This window comes from Letharia columbiana (genome assembly GCF_014066305.1).
Source record: "Letharia columbiana isolate WasteWater2 chromosome Unknown Sc0000000_s0, whole genome shotgun sequence".
Taxonomy (NCBI): Eukaryota; Fungi; Ascomycota; class Lecanoromycetes; order Lecanorales; family Parmeliaceae; genus Letharia; species Letharia columbiana.
In genome coordinates, this window is record NW_023501036.1 from 6,803 (window position 1) to 27,140 (window position 20,338).

At 36.1% G+C, this 20,338-nt stretch overlaps 3 protein-coding genes across 3 annotated transcripts; 1 reads left to right on the forward strand and 2 right to left on the reverse strand.

Moving 5' to 3' along the window:
- Positions 1 to 9,960: 9,960 nt before the first annotated feature.
- On the reverse strand, positions 9,961 to 14,150 carry HO173_000001 (uncharacterized protein; the record flags this gene model as incomplete). Its single annotated transcript, XM_037301952.1, has 3 exons — positions 9,961 to 11,561; positions 11,614 to 12,427; positions 12,540 to 14,150. The coding sequence occupies 3 exons, from the start codon at positions 14,148 to 14,150 to the stop codon at positions 9,961 to 9,963; spliced, it is 4,026 nt and encodes a 1,341-aa protein (XP_037170531.1).
- A 2,491-nt stretch (positions 14,151 to 16,641) lies between these two features.
- HO173_000002 (uncharacterized protein) lies at positions 16,642 to 17,135 on the reverse strand (the record flags this gene model as incomplete). The annotated part of the gene is made up of 2 exons (XM_037301953.1): positions 16,642 to 16,823; positions 17,045 to 17,135. The coding sequence occupies 2 exons, from the start codon at positions 17,133 to 17,135 to the stop codon at positions 16,642 to 16,644; spliced, it is 273 nt and encodes a 90-aa protein (XP_037170532.1).
- A 336-nt stretch (positions 17,136 to 17,471) lies between these two features.
- HO173_000003 (uncharacterized protein) lies at positions 17,472 to 18,143 on the forward strand (the record flags this gene model as incomplete). The annotated part of the gene is made up of 1 exon (XM_037301954.1): positions 17,472 to 18,143. The coding sequence occupies one exon, from the start codon at positions 17,472 to 17,474 to the stop codon at positions 18,141 to 18,143; it is 672 nt and encodes a 223-aa protein (XP_037170533.1).
- Between the last annotated feature and the right edge of the window lie 2,195 nt (positions 18,144 to 20,338).

A 20,338-nucleotide genomic window follows, 5' to 3' on the forward strand; every position in this document is an offset into this window, starting at 1 on the left:
TTTAGAAATTTCTTTTTTATCTAAAAGCTTATATTTCGTTCTATAATCTAAAAAAAATCTTAAAATTTTAATAGAAAATAAAAAAGTTATTTTATATATTAATAACGTATATTTAATTTTTAATAAGAAGGCGTAAAAGGGCGAGATTTTAATAGTTACGAACGTTAATTTATTTATCTACGATATCTAGTTAAAAAGCGTAAATCTATCGAATTAATAATTAGCTATATATATAAATTTAAGATTTTTAAACTTAGCTCTATTATTAAATCTAATACTATTATAAATCTTAATACTACTTATATTAAGACGCTAATATTATATATATTATATTAGAGTTTCTTTTAGAATTTAATTTTAATAATATATCTTATATACTTAGAAGCTTAATAAATATAGATTTACTTTATATATCTCGAAGTTTTAATATTTCTTAAAGATTAATTCTATTATTAAATATACTATTAAACTTTATAACGATATTACGTCTTTTATAGTCTATATTCGCTAGCTAATTACTAATAAACTACGCTTTTATAATTTTAATCTCTTTATCTTTTAAAGAAAAAGATTTATTATTATTACGATATCGAGTTTATCTTTAAATTATATAGTAAAAAATAAAGATAATATCGAAAGTCGTTATAGCGTCGATAATAAGTTTAAGAATTTCTTATTAATAAAAGATCTTACTATAAAATAACGTCTTATAATTATTAAAGTTAAAAATTATTATTTAAAATAAGAATAAGAATTAATTACGTTAAAGATTTATAATCGCGAGCTTTATAATATTAGCTTATTATCTATAATTAGCGAAAGTCTATCTATATTAATTATTATCGCGTCTCTAGCGAATATATTAATTAAAACGAAAATACTTCGCTTTAAAAGAATATATTTTTATAAGAATATTAATAAGAAAGAGTATCTACGCTAATTTCGCGAAGTCGAAATTAAGTTTCTTATAAGTTTTAAATATTTTACTATTAATTAATTAAGAATTATTTATTATATATAATTCTTAAAAGATAATTTTAATATCTAATAATATAAATACTATTAAATCTATAGTCTAAAGAATATAACTTTTAAATTCTTTAAGTAATTTTTACTTAATTTAATAATAGATTTAATAAATCGTTATCTTCTTATATACGAAAAGTAGAAAAGATTAAATAATACTTTAATTAGAAAATATTTATTTTTAAAATCTATTTAAAGAAGTTAGAGATTTATTTATTTTTATTTTCTAAAAAGTATTAAATTAATTTCTTCTTAATTAAGTTTAGATTAAAGCTTAAGAATAAGATTTTAAATATTAATAATATACTAAAATAACGAGAAAAAATTCTTATCTAGACTATTATATAAAAAAAGATTTTAAAATATATATACTTTAATAACGATTTCTATTCGAAGTCTTTAGAGGGATTCGCTAAGAATAAGTCTTTAAAGAATTAAATTTCGAAGTCTAAATTAATTTTAAACGGCGGCGCTTATATAGCGTATATTTAAGATAATAATATAAAGTATAAAGTTAAATTCTTTAATTTTAATTATAAGAAGAATAATTATTTTTATTATAATAAATAAGATTATTAAATATCTAAATATTTAGATCTTAATAAATTATTTATTATTAACGTCGATATAGTATTAATAAAAAAAGATTAAGCCTTATAATTATCTTAGAAATAAAATAAAAATAATAATTAATAGAAATAATTTCTTTTATTTTTATAAAGAGATAAATAAAGCTTTAGAGTAAATAGAGATAACTTATTACTCTACTCGATATTAAAGCGTATATTAATTTAATTTTATAAAAGTTTATAATTTAATAAGATTTAAAATCTTATAATATTATTTTATTATAATTAAAAGTATTAAGCGATTAAAGTATATATTATTATAGCGTATATTAATTAGATTATTAGTTAATAAATAGCTAGAATTAGAGTAAAGAATATAATATATTCTTTTATATTATTAATTAAAAGGCTTTAATATTATATTAAATATACTCGAATTAAATTAATTATAAGTATTATTAGATTTAATAGCGAAGTAATAATAATTTAAAGTTAACGCTAATAAATTATAAATTAAAGAATTAATTAAATTTATCTAAATTATTAAATAAAAGTTAAATATATTTATAATTATATACGTTATAATAGCGCGTAGCGAATTAAAAAATAAACGTAATTTAAAATTCTCTTAGAAGTTATTAGAGTTTAATAATATTTTTTTAATAAAAAAGTAGAGATCTTATCTACGCTTAAATAGAGAAATTATATTATTAAGTTTAAAAGTAATAAAAAATCGCTATATAATTTTTTATATAATCTATTTTAAATAAAGTTAGCGAAATTATAATATTATCTAAAAGATTCCCTTTAGAAAAATTAAATTTAGTATTTAACTTTCTTAGTCGAAGTATTAATTCTTTTTATTTCTAAAAAGAATAGAGAGCTTTATCTTTATATTAATTATCGAGATTTAAATATAATAATTATTAAAAATCGATATTCGCTATCTCTAATTATTAAGACTCTAAATTATTTATATAAATTTAAAATCTTTATAAAGCTAAATCTTAAGAATATCTATTATTAAATTTAAATTAAAAAAGATAATAAGTAGAAAATAGCGTTTTATAATCGCTACGACTACTTTAAATATTTAATTATATCTTTTAAACTTATTAATATATTAATAACTTTTTAAATATATATTAATAGAGTTTTTATAAATTTAATAAATATAATATATATAGTATATTTAAATAATATTCTAATTTATAATATTAATTTAGCGAAGTATTAATAATATATTAAGTAAGTACTTAAGCGTTTATATTAATTTTAACTATATATTAATTTAAAAAAGTATTAATTCTATATTAAACGAGTTAAGTTTCTAGAGTTTATTATATCTATCGAAGATATTATAATAAATTAAAAATATATTACTATTATTAAGAAGTAGTTAAAATTAAAAAGTTATTAAAATATATAAATCTTTTTAGACTTTATTAATTTCTATTAACGATTTATCTATAACTATTTTAATATAATAATATTACTTATTAACTTATTTAAAGAAAATAAAAATAATAAAAAATTTAAATTATTAAAGTAAATAGATAACGCTAAGCTAGCGTTTTAATAGCTTCGAAATACTTTTATAATTACGCTATTTCTATATTATTACGATTTAAATTTAAAGCTATATCTTAAAATCGACGCTTTTAACTTCGATATAAAGATTATACTTTTATAATTAAATAAAAATAATTATTAATAATTAATAATATTCTAATTTAGAAAAATAATTTTTATAAAGTAAAATTATAAGATCTATAATTAAGAGCTACTCGCTATTATAGTATTTATAAAATAATAATATTACTATCTAGAAGATAATACGTTTTATATTAAAATTCTAATAAATTATAATAATTTTAAAGACTTTATAAAATAAAATAAATTAAATTTTAGATAAACTCGTTAAACGCTAAAATTAACTATTTATAACTTTAAGATTTTTTATTAAGTAGATAAACTAAATTCTATCAACTCGCTATCGCGACGTCTTAATTATAAAAAAATTTCGTTATTAAATATTAAACTACTATTAATATTATAGAATAAACTTATATTTTAAACTAGTAATAAATAATTATAAAGAAATAAAAAGATTATAGCGGTTATAGCGCTTATATTTCGTATTATTAATATTTAAAGAATTATTTCTAGAAGAAAGTCTAAGATCGTATAAGAGATTACTTATAATATATTTTAAAGATTAATAAAAATATTAATTCGAGATTTATAAATTTATAATAATTAAGTAAATTTTTTTTAAATTAATATTAATAAATTAATAATTAAATATCGCGTATATAATTAAGTATAAATCTTAAACTTTAAAAGATTATTAAGATATAATAGTCGCCTTTATATCTCTAAAAATAAAATCTTAAAAAAAAGCTTATTAGTAAATATTATAATAATTTATTATTTAAATACTTTAATACTATAAAAATATATAAGCTATTTATTTATAAATATTATTAAAATAAGAGCTTAAAGTAAATTATTAATTATATTAAAATATATAATATTTATTAGCGAACTAAGACTTCGTAATATCATCTCTATAATAAATTAAATTCGCTTCTTATCGCTATTAAGCTATAAAAGAAAATTTCTATAAATTTTATTATCGACTTATTAGCGAGTAAGTATAAGAATATTATTTATAATATTATTCTAATTATAATAAATCGATTTATAAAAATAATAAAATATATTTCTATATTTATTATAATCGATATCGCTTAGCTAATAAAAGTATTTTATTCTAAAATAATATATTACTATAGTATATTAAACGATATTATTAATAATAAAAACTTTATATTTATTAATAACTTCTAATTTATTATTTATTTTTATTTTAAAACTAAGCGATATTTAAGTATCGTCTTTTATTTATAAATCGATAAATAAACTAAGCGTTAAAATTAGATATTAAAATACTTTTTATATATATTTATTAATAATAAATAAAATATTTAAACGAAATAACTATTAATAATAAAGTTCGCTTTTTTTATATTTAATATTTTTTTATTAAAATAATATTATTCTTTCTAATATATAGATATTATTCTAAAATCTATTAAGAGATCGAGAATAACTTTATCGAGAGGGAGATATCTATTATAAATAATAGAATAAAGAAGTTATAAGTATTAAGAAATAAGATAGTAAAATATTTTTATAGCGCTATTATAATTTAGTTTAAATATTATAATAAAATATATTAACTTTAAAGCTATAAGATAAGCGATTTAGTAATATTAGCGATTAAGAATTTAAAGTAGAAATATCTAAGTAAGAAGTTATTTTATAAATTTATAGAATTATTTTAGATTATAAATAAGATAGAGGCGTAAATATATCGCTTACTTTTATTCTCGATATATAGAATTTATAATATCTTTTATATATCGTTATTTAAGTCTTATTATAATCGCGATTACGATAATATAACGAATATCTTTATATATACTCTCGAGCTTATTAATAACGATAAGCTTTAAAAAATTAAAGAAATCGTTAATAAGATTAAGTATAAGAAAGGCGTTTAATATAAAGTTAAATAAACTAATTAGAATAAAGAGTATAATTAATAATTATTAGATAATAAACTTACTAATAGTAGCGAGTTAATTTAAATTTCTAAATAGATAAATAATAAGTATAAGTATTAAGTAATAGATAATAATAAGTCTCTTATTATTAAAAAGCTTATTTAATTATATAAGTTAATAACGAGTAAGCGAACGCGATAAAATAAGATATAAATATTAATTAGATTAGATATATTTCTAGATAATACTTATACTACGCGCGTATTTCTCTATACTTATTATTATTAAAATATAAATTAATTAAATAATTATATTATTTAGCTATCTATTAAACTCTACTATAAAAAAATTATATCGTATTAAAGTATATATTATTAATATAAATATATTTTTATCTAAGACAGCTATTAAAGAACTATCTAAGAGCTCTATATTAGCGCTACTATAAAAAATTATTATTTAAATATTCTTTATTATCTTAATATTAGATTTTAAATTAAGTTTATTAATTTATTACTTTAATAAGAAGATAATTAAAGTATAATCTTCGAGTTAATACTTATTAATATTTATTATATATCGACAAAGACTCTTAAGCTTCTTCTTTAATAACTTATTTATTTTCTTTAATTTCGCTATACGCTTATTTATCGCTATAAATTAATTTTAAAAATTTATAATTATAATAAAAACGATTAAAGTTATCGCTATCGTATATCTCTATAACTTATATTATTAAATAATTTTCTTATTAAGCTTAGCCCGTTAATAAGATAGCTTTTAAAATTATTTAACGCGGCGATAACGTCGTATTAATTTTCTTATTTATATTTAAAGATATAGAGGGATTTTAATATAGCGGCTAATATCGCGCTTTTCGACTTTATAATTATTATAGAGAGAAGATTTATCTTAAATATATAAATTATTATTTTAATAAAAATAAGTTTTATATAGTAAATTAGATATTAGAATTTATTAATAGTTATATATATAAAGCGATAATAATAGAAATAGTTAAGAGTTAGTAATCGCATTTATAAGACGATTATATACTTATTATTAAAGTTATTATTATTATTAAAAAAGAATATTATAAAATTATTAATCTATATATTAATACGATTAATAATAATAAAATACTTATAATAAAGAGAAGTAGACTATTAATATAATAGAATATATTATACTTATATTAATATTAATATTAACGTTATAATATTAAAGTAAATACTTATAAAAGAGGCGTTAAGAATTATAAAGAATAAAAATAAATAATTTAAAGAGGGTTTTTATATTCTCTATTATAGCGCTATTATTAGTAGATAGTATCTAGTAATATAAATAATAGCGACGCGGTAATATTTCGCTATTATCTATAAAGCCGCGTTATCTATCTATTATTATTATTAATTAATAATTAAGAGTATTATCGCGAACGCGTCGCTCTATCGATTATTCTCTTTGAAATCTTATAATAAAGATTATTATTACGTTACTTCGCTATAGATGTAATACGCTATAAAAATAACGTTATTTATAAAGAAACTCTTCTCTCTTCTCTTATCTATTAGATTTTTAAGATTTTATTATAAATTTTTAAATCTAATATTATTCGCTATAGAAGTTATTAATTAACGCTATAAAAATATTAATATTAAGCGTATTAACTTATTATAAATTATTATTAATTAATATTATAAAAGCGATATTATTCTTAAAGATAGTATTAATATTATTATATAATATATTAATAATACGCCTATAACGCGTAATAATTAATTCTATTATCTTATTAAAATAATATTATAATAGATTAACTTTTTTCCCTTATTTCTCTATTAAAATTTAAAGATTTTTTAATAAATATTCTATTTTTACTTAGACGTCTAGAGATTAAAATCTAAAAGAAGAGATAATTATTAAATTTAATACTATTATAAACCTTAGCGCTACTTACGCTAAGGCGCCGATATTATATATATTATATTAGAGTCTCTTTTAGAATTTAATTTTAATAATATATTTTATATATTTAGAAGCTTAGCGAATATAGATTTACTTTATATATCTCGAAGTTTTAATATTTCTTAAAGATTAATTCTATTATTAAATATACTATTAAATCTTATAACGATACTACGTCTTTTATAGTCTATACCCGCTAGCTAATCGTTAATAGACTACGCTCTTATATCTATCTTATTCTATTATATATACTAATATATAAAAATATAAAAATACGCTAAGAAGTCGTAGAGATATAAGAGTTAGTTCGATAATTATATATTTTAAAAATAACCTCTACTTATTTTCAACTTAGCGTTATATATATATAGAATATTATTTAATTATTATATTTTTAAGATATATTTTTAAAATATCTAAAAATAAGTCTCGAGTCTTATTTTTTAATAAAATAAGGCTAAGTACGCTAAAATAATGAATATTTATAACTAATATATATATAAATATTAGAGTTATTCTAACTTTAATCTTATTAATAGAAATATTAATAGAGATATTAATAGAGATATTAATAGAAATATTAATAGTAATAACGAAGATAATAAAAGTATTAATAATAATTAAAGTCTATATAGTAGTAGTAATAGATATCTTCGTTATAATAACGTGAAATTATATAAATTTAATAATCACTAATAGAGAAGATAATTTTCTTAATTTTTTACGACGTTTCTAACTCAGTCTCAGAAATAGAGTTATCGAACGAAATCGTATATATATTTTACATATTTTAAATACAAATTAGTATCATTTTTAAGTCATATTTTTATTTGTTAAGAGATGACGTTATTTAGAGCCCCTTCGATAATCATATATTTTCAAAATATATTAACATATTTTTAACTTTAATTTTTAAATAGAGATAAGATATTATATTAAGAGAATTTATAATTATACCTCGTAATCGCTCATAATACTTTCCTCGAGAATTTCTTTAGAAACCGTTAAATTCTATAATATAATAGTAATATTACTATCGATTAATACTATTCGAAAGAGTATAATTAATAAAGATATATCTTCTTATTTACTTAGACGAAAAGCGTAAAATTTAAATCGCTATTATATTAAGATTTCTAATTTTTAAAGATTTTCTATCTAGATATCGCCTTTTCTCGTTAGACTTAAATTATGAATTAATTCATAATTTAAATATTTTCAAATATTTAGCCCTTAGGGCTGAAATCTCAATTATTAAAATTTTGGTCTTGGCGCTAAGCTTGCATAATATTTCCATACACGTATTAAAGACGTAGGGCTGGTAATTGACTAACGAAAAGTCAAATGTCATATTTTGAAAATATGTGGTTATCGAAGGGGCCCTAAGTGAAAATAAGTAGGGGTTATTTTCAAAATATGTGGTTACCGAACTGGCCCTAAGTAGCAACTTGTGTTAACGCAGCGGACGTCGACCAGAACCTCTACTCTGTGGCTTGAATTGATACGACGTAAGAATACCTTTAATAATCCTTTACGAAGGAAGCCGTCGTGGTAACGAGTTTCGTTAAATCGAGCTTATAACCTGATGAAATTAATGACGGCTTATTGTTTTTCTATGAAGGAGTACTGTTACTTATAGTTGTTGCCAAGCACAAGAGGGCTAAGATGCTGAATTCCAACGTGCTAGGGCACGGTCCCTGCACACAGGGCTGCAGCGTTGTCGCGAGAGGGTTTTGGGGGCGACTATTCCTTTCGCCGCTAAAAGTTCGTGGATCCGATGTACTCGATGTGCCGAATGCTGACCACCACCGTCCATTCGGACGCCAGCTCGGGGCCAGCTTATATCGTATTCTGTTGTCAAAATTTCTGACACCCCTTAAAGCTGCAGCAAAGGCGTGGAGATGGGTTACCTATGTCGTGTAGATGTGTAGCCCGACGGGCGAGGTCATGCACCCGTAAACATTGTGGTCCTGCGCCCATGCTGCTATGGTCTAGAGCTAGAAACCGAGAGCAGCCGCCGAAAATCTTGACCCTTACTGTTGCTGAGCGTTGGCCTCCACGTGGGCAACCGCTTCCAGCATCCCCAGCTTCTGGCCCGCAAAGTCGAGAAGGTACTTCGTCCCAACCCTTCGCTTACGAGGAACTAGAGGAACCAGCTCCGAAATTGAAATTCCGCGCTTTCTGAGACATCCAGAACTCGAAGCATCCTTGGCACCACTCTATCAACGGCTCCCATGTTTCCTTAGCTTCGAATTTCCACTAGGGCCGTCATCGTTCGTCAAGCGACAACCCACAGATGACTAGATGGTTTAGTGGGCATTGCGAAATCGGAGCAACTTTGTTGGTTTTGCACCCCAGAGTTTGGCTTTGGTAGGGAGATCAAAACGCTCAGATAGTCTGGATCCTCACGGTGGTGGAGAAGGACAAAGGCCAACGTAAAAGATTTATGGAGGAAAGACTTCGGGCACAAAGATATGTTTGGCGGAAAGTGGTAGATGAAACAGCGAAACCAAAGGAGGCACAATACATATACAAAATGAGCATCGAGGTGGGAAGATGTATATACAGAGCAGTTTGTGGGAATGCAGTAGGTATACCGATGACCATGAGAGAACGATCTGATGATGATGAGTGAATAAGACTTCGACCTACAACTCTCAACCCCGTGCAGTACGAAATGAAGCCGTCATTTTTGATGCCTTCGAGATAGGTTGTCGAAGTTCAACGATTGCGAGTTTCGAAGCCTCCACCTACCCCGATTGCCAAAACAGCTAGTCGTCCTTTCAAGGGTGCATCAATAAGAATGCCATATCCAGATATCATTATCATATTGACTGTTGCCGTCTCGCCTGGTGACTATGCTTGTCTTTCCACTCCTTAAACCATGGCAACTGTGTCATCGGGCCCCTCAGGTTCACCTCCCAAGGCGGTATCGGAGCTGCCAGTCCAGTCTCCTCCAAACAATTAGTTCGAAGCTCCTCCCACGACCCACCGCGATTGAAGACCTCCTCTCTCCCCCTCTCACGAAGAGGTGCAACTCTCATCTCTTCCCTCAAATTAGCCGTGCCTTTTGCATCCACAGTGCAGTTCCCATGCAACACGACACCATATCTCCTCGCACCCTCAGCTGTAACGAGCCTGCGACGGACTTCCAGCGCCACAGCCTCAGGGTCGCGCTTAAGAGGATCACCCCAACCGCCGCCACCCCAAGTAATCCACTCCAGTACATCTCCATTACTTACCTTAATACGGTCTTGCTTACTGCCCAGCGCTTCTCTGGGCGGGTTCTCCTGATCCTTCGAATATTTCACCAGCACCTTTGTAGACCGTGCACCCGGCTCACCACCCAGCACACCCCACGGCTTAGACAGCCATCGATCGTCATGAATCGAGATGAATCCATCTTCCAGGAAGCGCCAGAAGATACGCTGTGCATTCCCACCACGATACAGCCCAGGTCCGCCAGAATCTGCAACAGTATCAAAGACCTCAATGCGCAGCGGATAGTAAAGCTCCAGAAACTCGTTCGGTATAGCCTTCATCGCCGGCCAAAGACAGTGTCCATCAGGCCCATCCCCAATCGGTCTCCCCGGTATGCCGCCGAAGCCAATCCAGTAAAGTTGGAACCACTCTCCGCTCTGCCTATAGCCCGAGTACATCAGATGAGGACTGTCACTGAACCCCGCAGCTGTCATGAACTCCGGAGATTTCTGGCCCAGAAGAGCGGACAAGACGTCCATCACTCTAGCTAGGAAATGTGTGCGACAGGACACCGCGGCTGGCCGGATTGGTTTGAGAAGACTGCCTTCTGGAATGTGGACATCTATGAGGTCATGGAAACCGTCATTAGCTACAACGCTAGAGTCGTAGACGACCAAGAGGTAAACGCCGACAAAAATTTTGAACATGTTGACACTGAGGTAGAAGTTGATCGATGATGGCGACTGCGGGTCGGTCCCAGAGAAATCGAACATCAGTCGGCCGTCCTTTTTAAACATAGTGCATGCTAACTTCCAGGGTCCAACACCTTGCCCGTCATCATCGATCCAGTCTTCGAAATAAGCGGGCTCGTCGGCGATGGAGGTATTAATGATGGAGGAGACCGCTTTACGGTTACGACTAAGGAGCTCGTCGATGGCGGCGAAATAGACTGTGTCTCCGAAACGCGTGTAGAGTTCGGTCATGCGTTTCCCAGCAATGGTACAAGCAGCTACAAGTGCTCGAACGTCACCACGATTCCAGTCAGGAAGGCGGACATTTCTGTAGATGACTTCCATCAAGTCCTCGTTCCAGACTCCTTTCGAAGCGACTTTGGTAATGGGGATCTGGATGCCTTCCTCGAAGATGCTACTAGCTGCGCATGGAAGAGATCCCGGAACGCTTCCGCCCACATCCGTCATGTGGCCGAAATTTGCTGTCCAAGCAACTAAGTCCGACGTTAGTCTTCATGTGCGAAATACAATCAGCGCAGATCTTACTCAATTTTTCGTTCACGTGAATTGGCATCAGGATAAGCCAGTCGTTGTGGTGCGACACAGCTCCAGACACAGAGTAAGGATCGTTTGTAAGGAAGATGTCTCCAGGTCCAATAGTATCTTTCCACACATTCAAGAATTGACCAATAAATGATCCAAACTGACCAACAACCATCTTACCTGTGGGCTCGGCGATGACGTTGAACTCGTCTTGCTGCTCTCGAATGGCTGGACTCATGGTTGTCCTGGTCATCAATGTGTCCATCTCATTGCGGGCGTTACGCAAGGCATTCTCGAAGATATCGACGGTCACAGTATCAAGTTCCTTGATATCAGGATTTTCAGGGTCTTCCTTGTCCCTCACTTGATATATTAGAATGTTTCCGACGGGATCGACTTCGGCTCGAAACCCTGGAAGGACTACAGTGTTCGAGTCCATCTCACTGATGATGCAAGGGCCGAGTACGGCATGACCATTCTTCAGACTCAATCGGTCCCAAATTGGACTGTCTAGAAACTCTTTGCCTTCGAAAATCAGATTTGTTTTCGAAGAGACTGAAGAGTACGGAGGGTTGATAGAGGTAGCGTGCTCCAGCTTCTTGATGGGTAGGTCAGTCTTCAGCTCTTCTGCAATTACTCTCAGGTTCACAAGCTCGACATCTGAAGATAAACGATACGTGAAGAGTTTAACATGTTCGGCTTCGAAGAGCTCCTGTAGATATGGGAGCTCAATTGTCCGCAGACTCTCGAGGTCGACGTTGACTGGGATATTGATAGACTGTCCATTGTAGCGTAGATCCGCTTGGAATTTATGAAGCTGTGGTGCTATATATTAGCAACTTCGAAAGCAATCAATACCAATCGCGTCATTCAATGAAATAAGCAAGACCGGGGTTTCCGATGAGAGTAGCGATTTTTGGGGAACCAACCTGTTTTTCTTCCGGCACACCCTGCTCATCACGCATCACAGCTTTAGCCTGTCCAAGCAACTCATCGAAGGCACCCAAGATTTCCTGCTTATCCGTTTGCTGCAGGACTCTAATGAAGGTTTTCCCAACTTCATGACGAAGAAGAGTCATTGCGTCACCAAAAGCGCAGAGTACCCCGGGAGACGGTGGTATGATGACGGGAAAGGCGCCAAGTAGTTTTCCTAGAGAATTCGCATGTAGGGGTCCTGCGCCGCCAAAAGCAACGAGGCTAAAGTCTCTGGGGTCATAGCCTTGTTCGACGGAGACCAGACGGAGTGCACCATACATAGTCTCATTCGAGACCTTTAGTATGCCTTCTGCAGCTTCATACAAACCAATGCCTAGACCATCTGCAACTTGCTGCACAGCCCTTTTCGCTGCATCCAGATCCAGATCGAAGGTTCCTCCCAGGAGAGATCTTGGTAGGTATCCTAGCACAGCGTTTGCATCAGTAACGGTAGCCGTAGAGCCACCCTTGCCGTAGCATGCTGGTCCTGGCACTGCCCCAGCACTCTCAGGACCAACCCTGAGAGCTTTCGTTATTTCAGGAACCCTCGCGATTGAGCCACCACCGGCTCCAACGGTACGGACATCAACAGAAGGTGCCTTGACAACTAGATCGGCGACTTTGGTCTCTCGCCGTATCCGCGGTACCCCATTTTCAATCAGTGCAACGTCAGTGCTGGTACCACCCATGTCCAAGGTGATCAGATTCTTGAATCTAGTCTGATCTGCGACGACCGAGACTACGCCAGACACGCCTCCAGCCGGACCAGACAGGACCCAGGTGACGGGGAATCGACTTGCGAGACTGACCGAAGATAGACCCCCATCAGATCGTAGAATGCGAAGATGTTTGGCTTTTCCCTCTAAAGACAGGAGAAGATTGCTAAGATAATTTCTGACACTCGGCTCGACATAGGAGTTGACAACCGTTGTTATCGTGCGCTCATACTCCATTAGCTCAGGTAAGACCTCCGAGGAGATTGAGATAGAGGTGTCTGGAAGTAGCTTGGCTACCACACGCTTAGCGGCTTGCTCATGCGCCGGATTTGCGAAAGAATTGATCAGACTGATTGTCACAGCATCTGGTTTTTCTTTCACGATAGGCCGAAATTTCTTCTCAAAGATCGCCTCATCGAAAGTGCGGACTTCTGTCCCGTCGGTAGCAAGTCTTCCTGGCGCTTCAACTGTAAGTTCTAATGGAGCCAGTGGCTCCGGCTTCGGCCATATGATCCAGCTCGCCAAATTGCCAGGAACCTGGGATCTCCGCGTCTGTAGGATATCTTTGTAGCCCTCGGTGACAACAAGCGCAACTTTTGCACCCTTCTGCTCCAGTATCACATTAGTTGCCACCGTGGTCCCGTGATTGACCACGTGGAGAACTGTATCCGCACCATTGGGTATCTTAGACAGAATCTGACCTTTGCCTCGTATAACGGCCAGAGATTGATCTTCGGGGGTTGAAGGGACCTTGGCTCGCAATGTCTCCCCAGTATCTTCTCGAAGCAGCAACAGATCGGTGAAGGTACCCCCAACGTCTACCCCAAGGCGGTATGATGGTGAGCTCATCCTTAGAATCGGGACAGATGGCGCACTCAAGGGAAAACGGGTGGCAAGACAGCAAATCGGTTATATGTACTTGGCAGAAAGAGCAAGTCGAAGATTGTTTTGCTGTTGACATTGACATCTAGCCGCCTGGGTCAAGCTCTTGACCCTCGGAAGTCGAGAGACGTAGTCCAGTCCTACCCAATCCAAGAACGCGTTTGAAGAGACTCAAATACCTTCGATGGGCTGTTCTATTGATCCTATGGAGCATCCCACGACTGCGTGGGGATATGAGCGCAGTATGCATGATGATGCGATTGTGCAACCGCCGATATTTGATTGGCTTGATAGATGATGGTTGATAAGGACAAATGAAGAAGGTGCTGGCTAAGATCAACAGCGCTAATAGATTTCTATCACCACCTAAAGCTAACCATCTGTGAGCTAGCATGGAAATTTCTTGGCTGAAATCACAGCTGTCCTTTTCTTCCAACGAATATTAACGCCTCTTAGACGGACATATCGATCGGGAGACTGCTTCTTTTGGCTTCTCCTTCATTATGCCTTCGAGCACCACACATCTCATATCTGACCCGCTGCATAAATACACAGCCGCAGCCCACCCGTATTCCACCTCGCAGCTATGGACGAGTCAATCCTGGCATACGGGATTCTACTTTGCTAGAGGGGAAAGTAAATCCATCGATCGCAGTCAAAACAGATGCACAAGTTCTCCTTGGTGCTCATACTGTGACACAGATACTCTGAAACTGCATGAAGTCAGCATTGAGTTACATCGTCTCTACGAGTGTTCAAAAACATAAAGGGAAAACCCTCACCACACCAGCACTTGTTGCTGCTGAGTTGTATATCCCGCTGTTCCCACCACAAGGCAACCAATCACCACTTGTGCCACCACCCCCCGAGATAGCGTTGCTATCGCCGTACTTGATCATCAAGATCAGATCCACGCACATCTCTAAATCGAGGATGACAGTTGCTTGAGCCTTCTTATCAACATTTAGATCTCCTGTGATGGTAAGTTAGAACAGGTTCTTCCTACAAGGGACCGTCGAGCCAGTAGTGGCTCGAACAACAGCGAAAAGGGAGACGCTACCCCACATCGCGATATTCCTTCCTTTGCTTTCCGTCATCTTAAGCCAGGCAGTGTTACACTGGCTGGGAAAGTCAACTTCGTCTTTTGAGGTAGCACTCTCGCCGGCGTTCTGCGAGCACTAATATCGGTAGTCTTGGTCGGTTACGAAGCTGCAAGCTTCGCCAATTGCATCCTCTAGCGCTCTTCGTCAATTAGAAACACAATACAGGATTCGGCGGTCCGTGAGTAGATTTACTCGTGGTATGACAGCCAGGAGGCCCAGCAAAAACGTATAGTGGGAAGATGGTCAGGATGAAGCTGCATGGCGACTGTATCGAGTGTTTAAAAGAGATTATGGGAGCGTGAAGCGGTTGATGTGCCACTAGGAAAGGTATGAATCCAAGATGATGGTAGAAATATGGTCGGGACGGATGTGCTAGCCCTGCCATATACTGCGGCCGGACAGTCTCAGAATTTCATGCTCGCTAAGAGTAGAAGACCGCTCCTTGCTGTGCATTCAAGGCGTATCTCTGGTGTCCTCCACTACAACATACGGTGAATACTGTGGAACGGCCTGCAGTCTCTGTAGTCAATATCAGAAAATTGAGGCGCAATAGAGGTGGCTACGTCAGAGAGCGAATCCATGCGAATTCGAAGTTGGAAGTGGAGACGCCGTGGAAGGCATGTTCGGTGAGCTGTCGAAGACTACTGTAAGAAGTTGACAACTTTGCCCTGTAAGTTTTATGCCCTGAGAAGTTAAAGGAAGAAGCCAGCCTGCCATAACGCCGTTGTGACCCTGTGCATCGACATCAACATCCTGCTCTTTATCCGTTCCTACAATCAGTGGCTGTATCCCGACGAACCGGAAATGGCAGGCGAGATGGTAACTTTCATACAACACGATATTATTCTGTATTGGACCGGCTCTTCGAGTGCTCGTCTTGTGAACTTAGATCCAAGAAGGGTCAACGTGGAAGTGGTAGCCGTTCCTTTGGCGGAGGCGGTAGTAGGCGCCGCCATGACGTACGTTTAAAAGATCCAACACCGTCGGGGACACCGTCGCACAAGCCGTACACAACCGCGCAGAAATATCTAACGCTTGCTGATAACTCCACAGAAGTCGCCGAGCTGAGGCTGACCAATTTGACGGGACATCTGGACGGGAATTTCACCAAGCGAGCCACCATCACTGGCTCGGACTTCTATCCTACTCTCGTACCATGCAGAGCGGTCGAATCACTCTGATTGGAACGAACACCATATCATGTGCAGCGTGAGTGGCATGTAATTCGGGGGTTCCTATTTCGAACCATTAGGAATCTGAGAGCTGGCATCGGGGGCATAGGACATCAAAATTCTTTGGAGCACGCAACGCATGCTTCGAGTAGTCCTTATGTCAGTATTGTACGGCATTTTACTCTAGGCTTCTTTCGCTTCCTCTAGCTTGCTGTTGATGTTTTTACGTGGATGGAGCTCCACTGAGCTGCTGTCACCATCCTTGACGAAGTTGGCAGGGCTCAGCTCAGCTACCAACTCCGTCTTCACTATTCCACCATCGAGCAACTCATTCAGGAGTGCCGGAACAAGAAGCTTGCTATCACCTTTACATCCAGCGTTTAACGAAGACAAGAAGTCGTCGGTAAATGGTACTAACAAAGGAGCAGTAGCAAATTATTGAAATCGCCCTGATATCTATCGCGAGACGGTACGAAGGAACACTCAGACTCAAAGTGCGGTTAGCCCAGCGCAAGACAGAAACCCAGTTGAAATAAAGAGCCAAGTCACATTTCAAGGCTTCATTTGCATCAGGCAACGCAGATACCCTCTCCGGTCATTGCAAGCGTAGGGAACTTGCGATCAATGGGAAGAGAGCCTGCGAAAACGGAACCAAAGTCCATCATTCTCTGATACATAATGATAACAGATCGCAGAACCCATGCACATCAGTATGCATGATGACGCCAAGCGGTTCAATCTAGAGGCCCACACAGGGATACTGATAAGAAACCCCCTTAATCAGCCATTGATTGGGATTGTAGGAATCACAAGTCTGTGCTGTTCATGAAGTGAGTAACGGAACAACCAATGCAACCAGCCAGTATTATCAGACGCTGGACGCGTCGTTTTTTAGAGGAATCTACAGCCGTTGAGCTTAGTCTGATGTAGTTAGTCACCAAGTGGACATATTCGCCCCCAAGCTGCCGAACCTTTCTTTCTTCTTACTTTCGAGATCCATCCATTTTTCAGCCATGTCTTCAGAGGCTGGATCCTATCCTACCGATCTTTTGAGCAGCTACTCAGCCTCGGGCTTCGCATCCTCGGCCCGCAGTCTCCCCTTCGGCCAGAAGCCAGCCCTCCTAGTCATCGATGTCTGCAACGCCTACCTTACACCCGGAAGCCCACTGTATGCCCCCGAGCGATTCCACAACGCTCTGGCATCCACAAATGACCTCATATCCCGCTGCCGCCAGCACAAGATTCCCGTCGTTTTCACGCGCGTCGTGTATCCGAGCCCAGAGTCCGGCGGCAATTGGTACAAACACAAGCTCCCCGGCGCGCTACCCTGTTTCGACGTTGGCAACGAGCTCGGGGATTATCCGACGGGGAACTCGATTTGCAGACCGCAAAAGGGCGAGATGGTCATCGAGAAGCAGTTCAGCAGCGCCTTCTTTGGGACGTCTTTGGCCAGTCAGCTTGTTGCGATGAAGACAGACACACTCATCATCTGTGGGTATTCCACGAGCGGGTGCGTTCGCGCCACCACCACCGACGCGATGCAGTACGGCTTCAACCCGTACGTGGTGAAGGAGGCTTGTGGGGATAGACATGCTTACCCTCATGATGCGAATCTGTTTGACATCCAGGCCAAGTTTGGAGAGGTCGTCTCTATGGAGGAAATCAAGGAGCTTACGAGGCGATGAGTTGGGCCAAACGGTCACGAAGGTCCGGTTGAGGGGCTTGCTTTTTACGATACAGTTGCACAGGTCGTTCATTTCATGTTCATCGTATTCATCATCTCCGTTTGATGGTCTAAGGTGGGAGGGCTCTCCGATTCAGTCTAGGGTGCAAACGAATGAGGGCCCCTAGTAGATCGACTTTGCCGCGAAAAGACTACTGCATTTTCTTGTTGCCCGTATTTGTCTGGCGCATCTTCGTTTTGCGGTTGTCCCAAGCCCAGAGACTGTAGCAACGGCACATTGAACAGAATGTCCTCTGTAGCTTGTGTCCGAGGGAAAGCCACTGTCCTGCCCTCCTCCATCACCATTTAACGGGGAATGGCAGCAAGATACTCATTGGCTTTGTGCTTGAGAAAGAGAATCAGGCCTTCGTGGTGCATGAGCGTCAAATATTTGTTTAAAAGCTAGAATAACCCTCGTGTCTTGCTTGCCCATGAGAGGCCGAGCAAAAGTATTCAAGTAATACATGATAGTCGCAATGTCGCTACAATTGACACTCTTGCTGGTTGTGTTGTCAGCAAAACTACGAACTATATCCCGCGTTTTATTGCCTCTCCGTTGCATCTGGGCTCGAGAAATCTTGTTCTCTGGCTTGTTGGAGCGGCCTCTCTGATTCCTCTGTTGACGGAGGCGTGCAAACTTTCATTGCACTGGGTGTGGACCTCATCTATGGGGCACTTGATTTTTGCCATATCGGGCACGCTCTCGCGGCAGTCTCACTCAACAAAGTGTTGAAGCGAATGAAGTATATGAAGCTGGTCCATGATGCAATCACTGGAGTGATCCAGGGCTTTTTGCATATACCGCAACTTGTGTGACTGTCGATTGCGGTGTATGGAGGCTGCATGAGTTCAAGGGCGAGGGTTCGAGGAGTAAAAAATCTGAGCAGATGGAGTTAATGTTTTCGTGGGTGTCGAGCCTCTATCCCTTTTCCTGGGTTCGGGGTGTATACGCTAGCAGGGGCCAGATGTAAGGATCTTGATTGGTCAACTCAGGTCTGCCGCGCCCAAGAGTAAGCAAAATCTTAAGCCGCAGTAAGTCGCAATGATTGGACAAATGATAATCCCTACAGCTGGCCCCTGCTAGCGTACCTGTATACACCCCGAGCACAGGGAAAGGGATAAAGGTCTCAGTGCCTTACGATCTAACAGAAGGTTTTTCATGGGGGCCGCAATGTATGATAAGCTAGAGCTCCAGCGTCTCATCTATATTTATTAATATTGTTCTGTTTCCGACGTGATCGATAGTGACGACCAATACTTCAGCGCTAATGTGCGCTAGGTTCCGTCGAGAAGTCAAAAAAGCGAGGGAAACTGTGAGTACGATAACATAATCATGGTTCCACTCGTCGCTTTCGACCCTGCTTGCTTCCCTTTTTGAATCAACTGCTAGACTTCGTGACCCAAATACAGCTCCCACGGCTGAATGCTCTCAATCATGTACACAGCGTTGCCTTTGCCACCTTTGCTGGGCCGGATGAGACTTGGCAGATGTCGGCTAATTTAGCACTTGAAGTCAAGCGGTCGATATTTGAAACACTGCTAGCAGGCGAGATTCCATCCACAAATCTCTTTTTATTACTCCAAGATTTCAATTATTCAGCGAGGAAGTATGAGAGGGTAGTAGGCAGCCTCGCGATATGCCTACCACTAATGAAGCATCAGGTCCGTTTCGTCTCGATAGCTTGCTTTTTGCCGTTGTTGTACAATTTAGGTAATATACCTGATACCTATTGATACACGGTTCATATAGCACCGACATTGACCCGAGATTGCACCAAACCCCATACTCTATCGCTAGTCTCATCACCTCAGTAGAACTCCAATCACAGCTCATACTCCATTCAGATACCGAGCTAGTAGCTACATATTCAATGTTATCGAGGCTCTTAACTGCTTACTATTGTGCCTCTACCCATCGTGCCCATACTGCTTGACTGCAATACCTAGGTCCAACAACCAGCACCGTCATTGCTCGGCTCGGGCCGTTGAAGGGTCCTTGCCAACTCATAGCAAGGTGAAAGCCTTGCCCAAGTAAAAAACGGTAACAATCCTTCCCCACCATCCACCCCGCATGCGCCGTCATCGAAATGTTATTATCATGTTGGCTCTTAGTCACAACGGACAAAGGAATTCTCAGCTTCGGAAACCAGGGGCCGG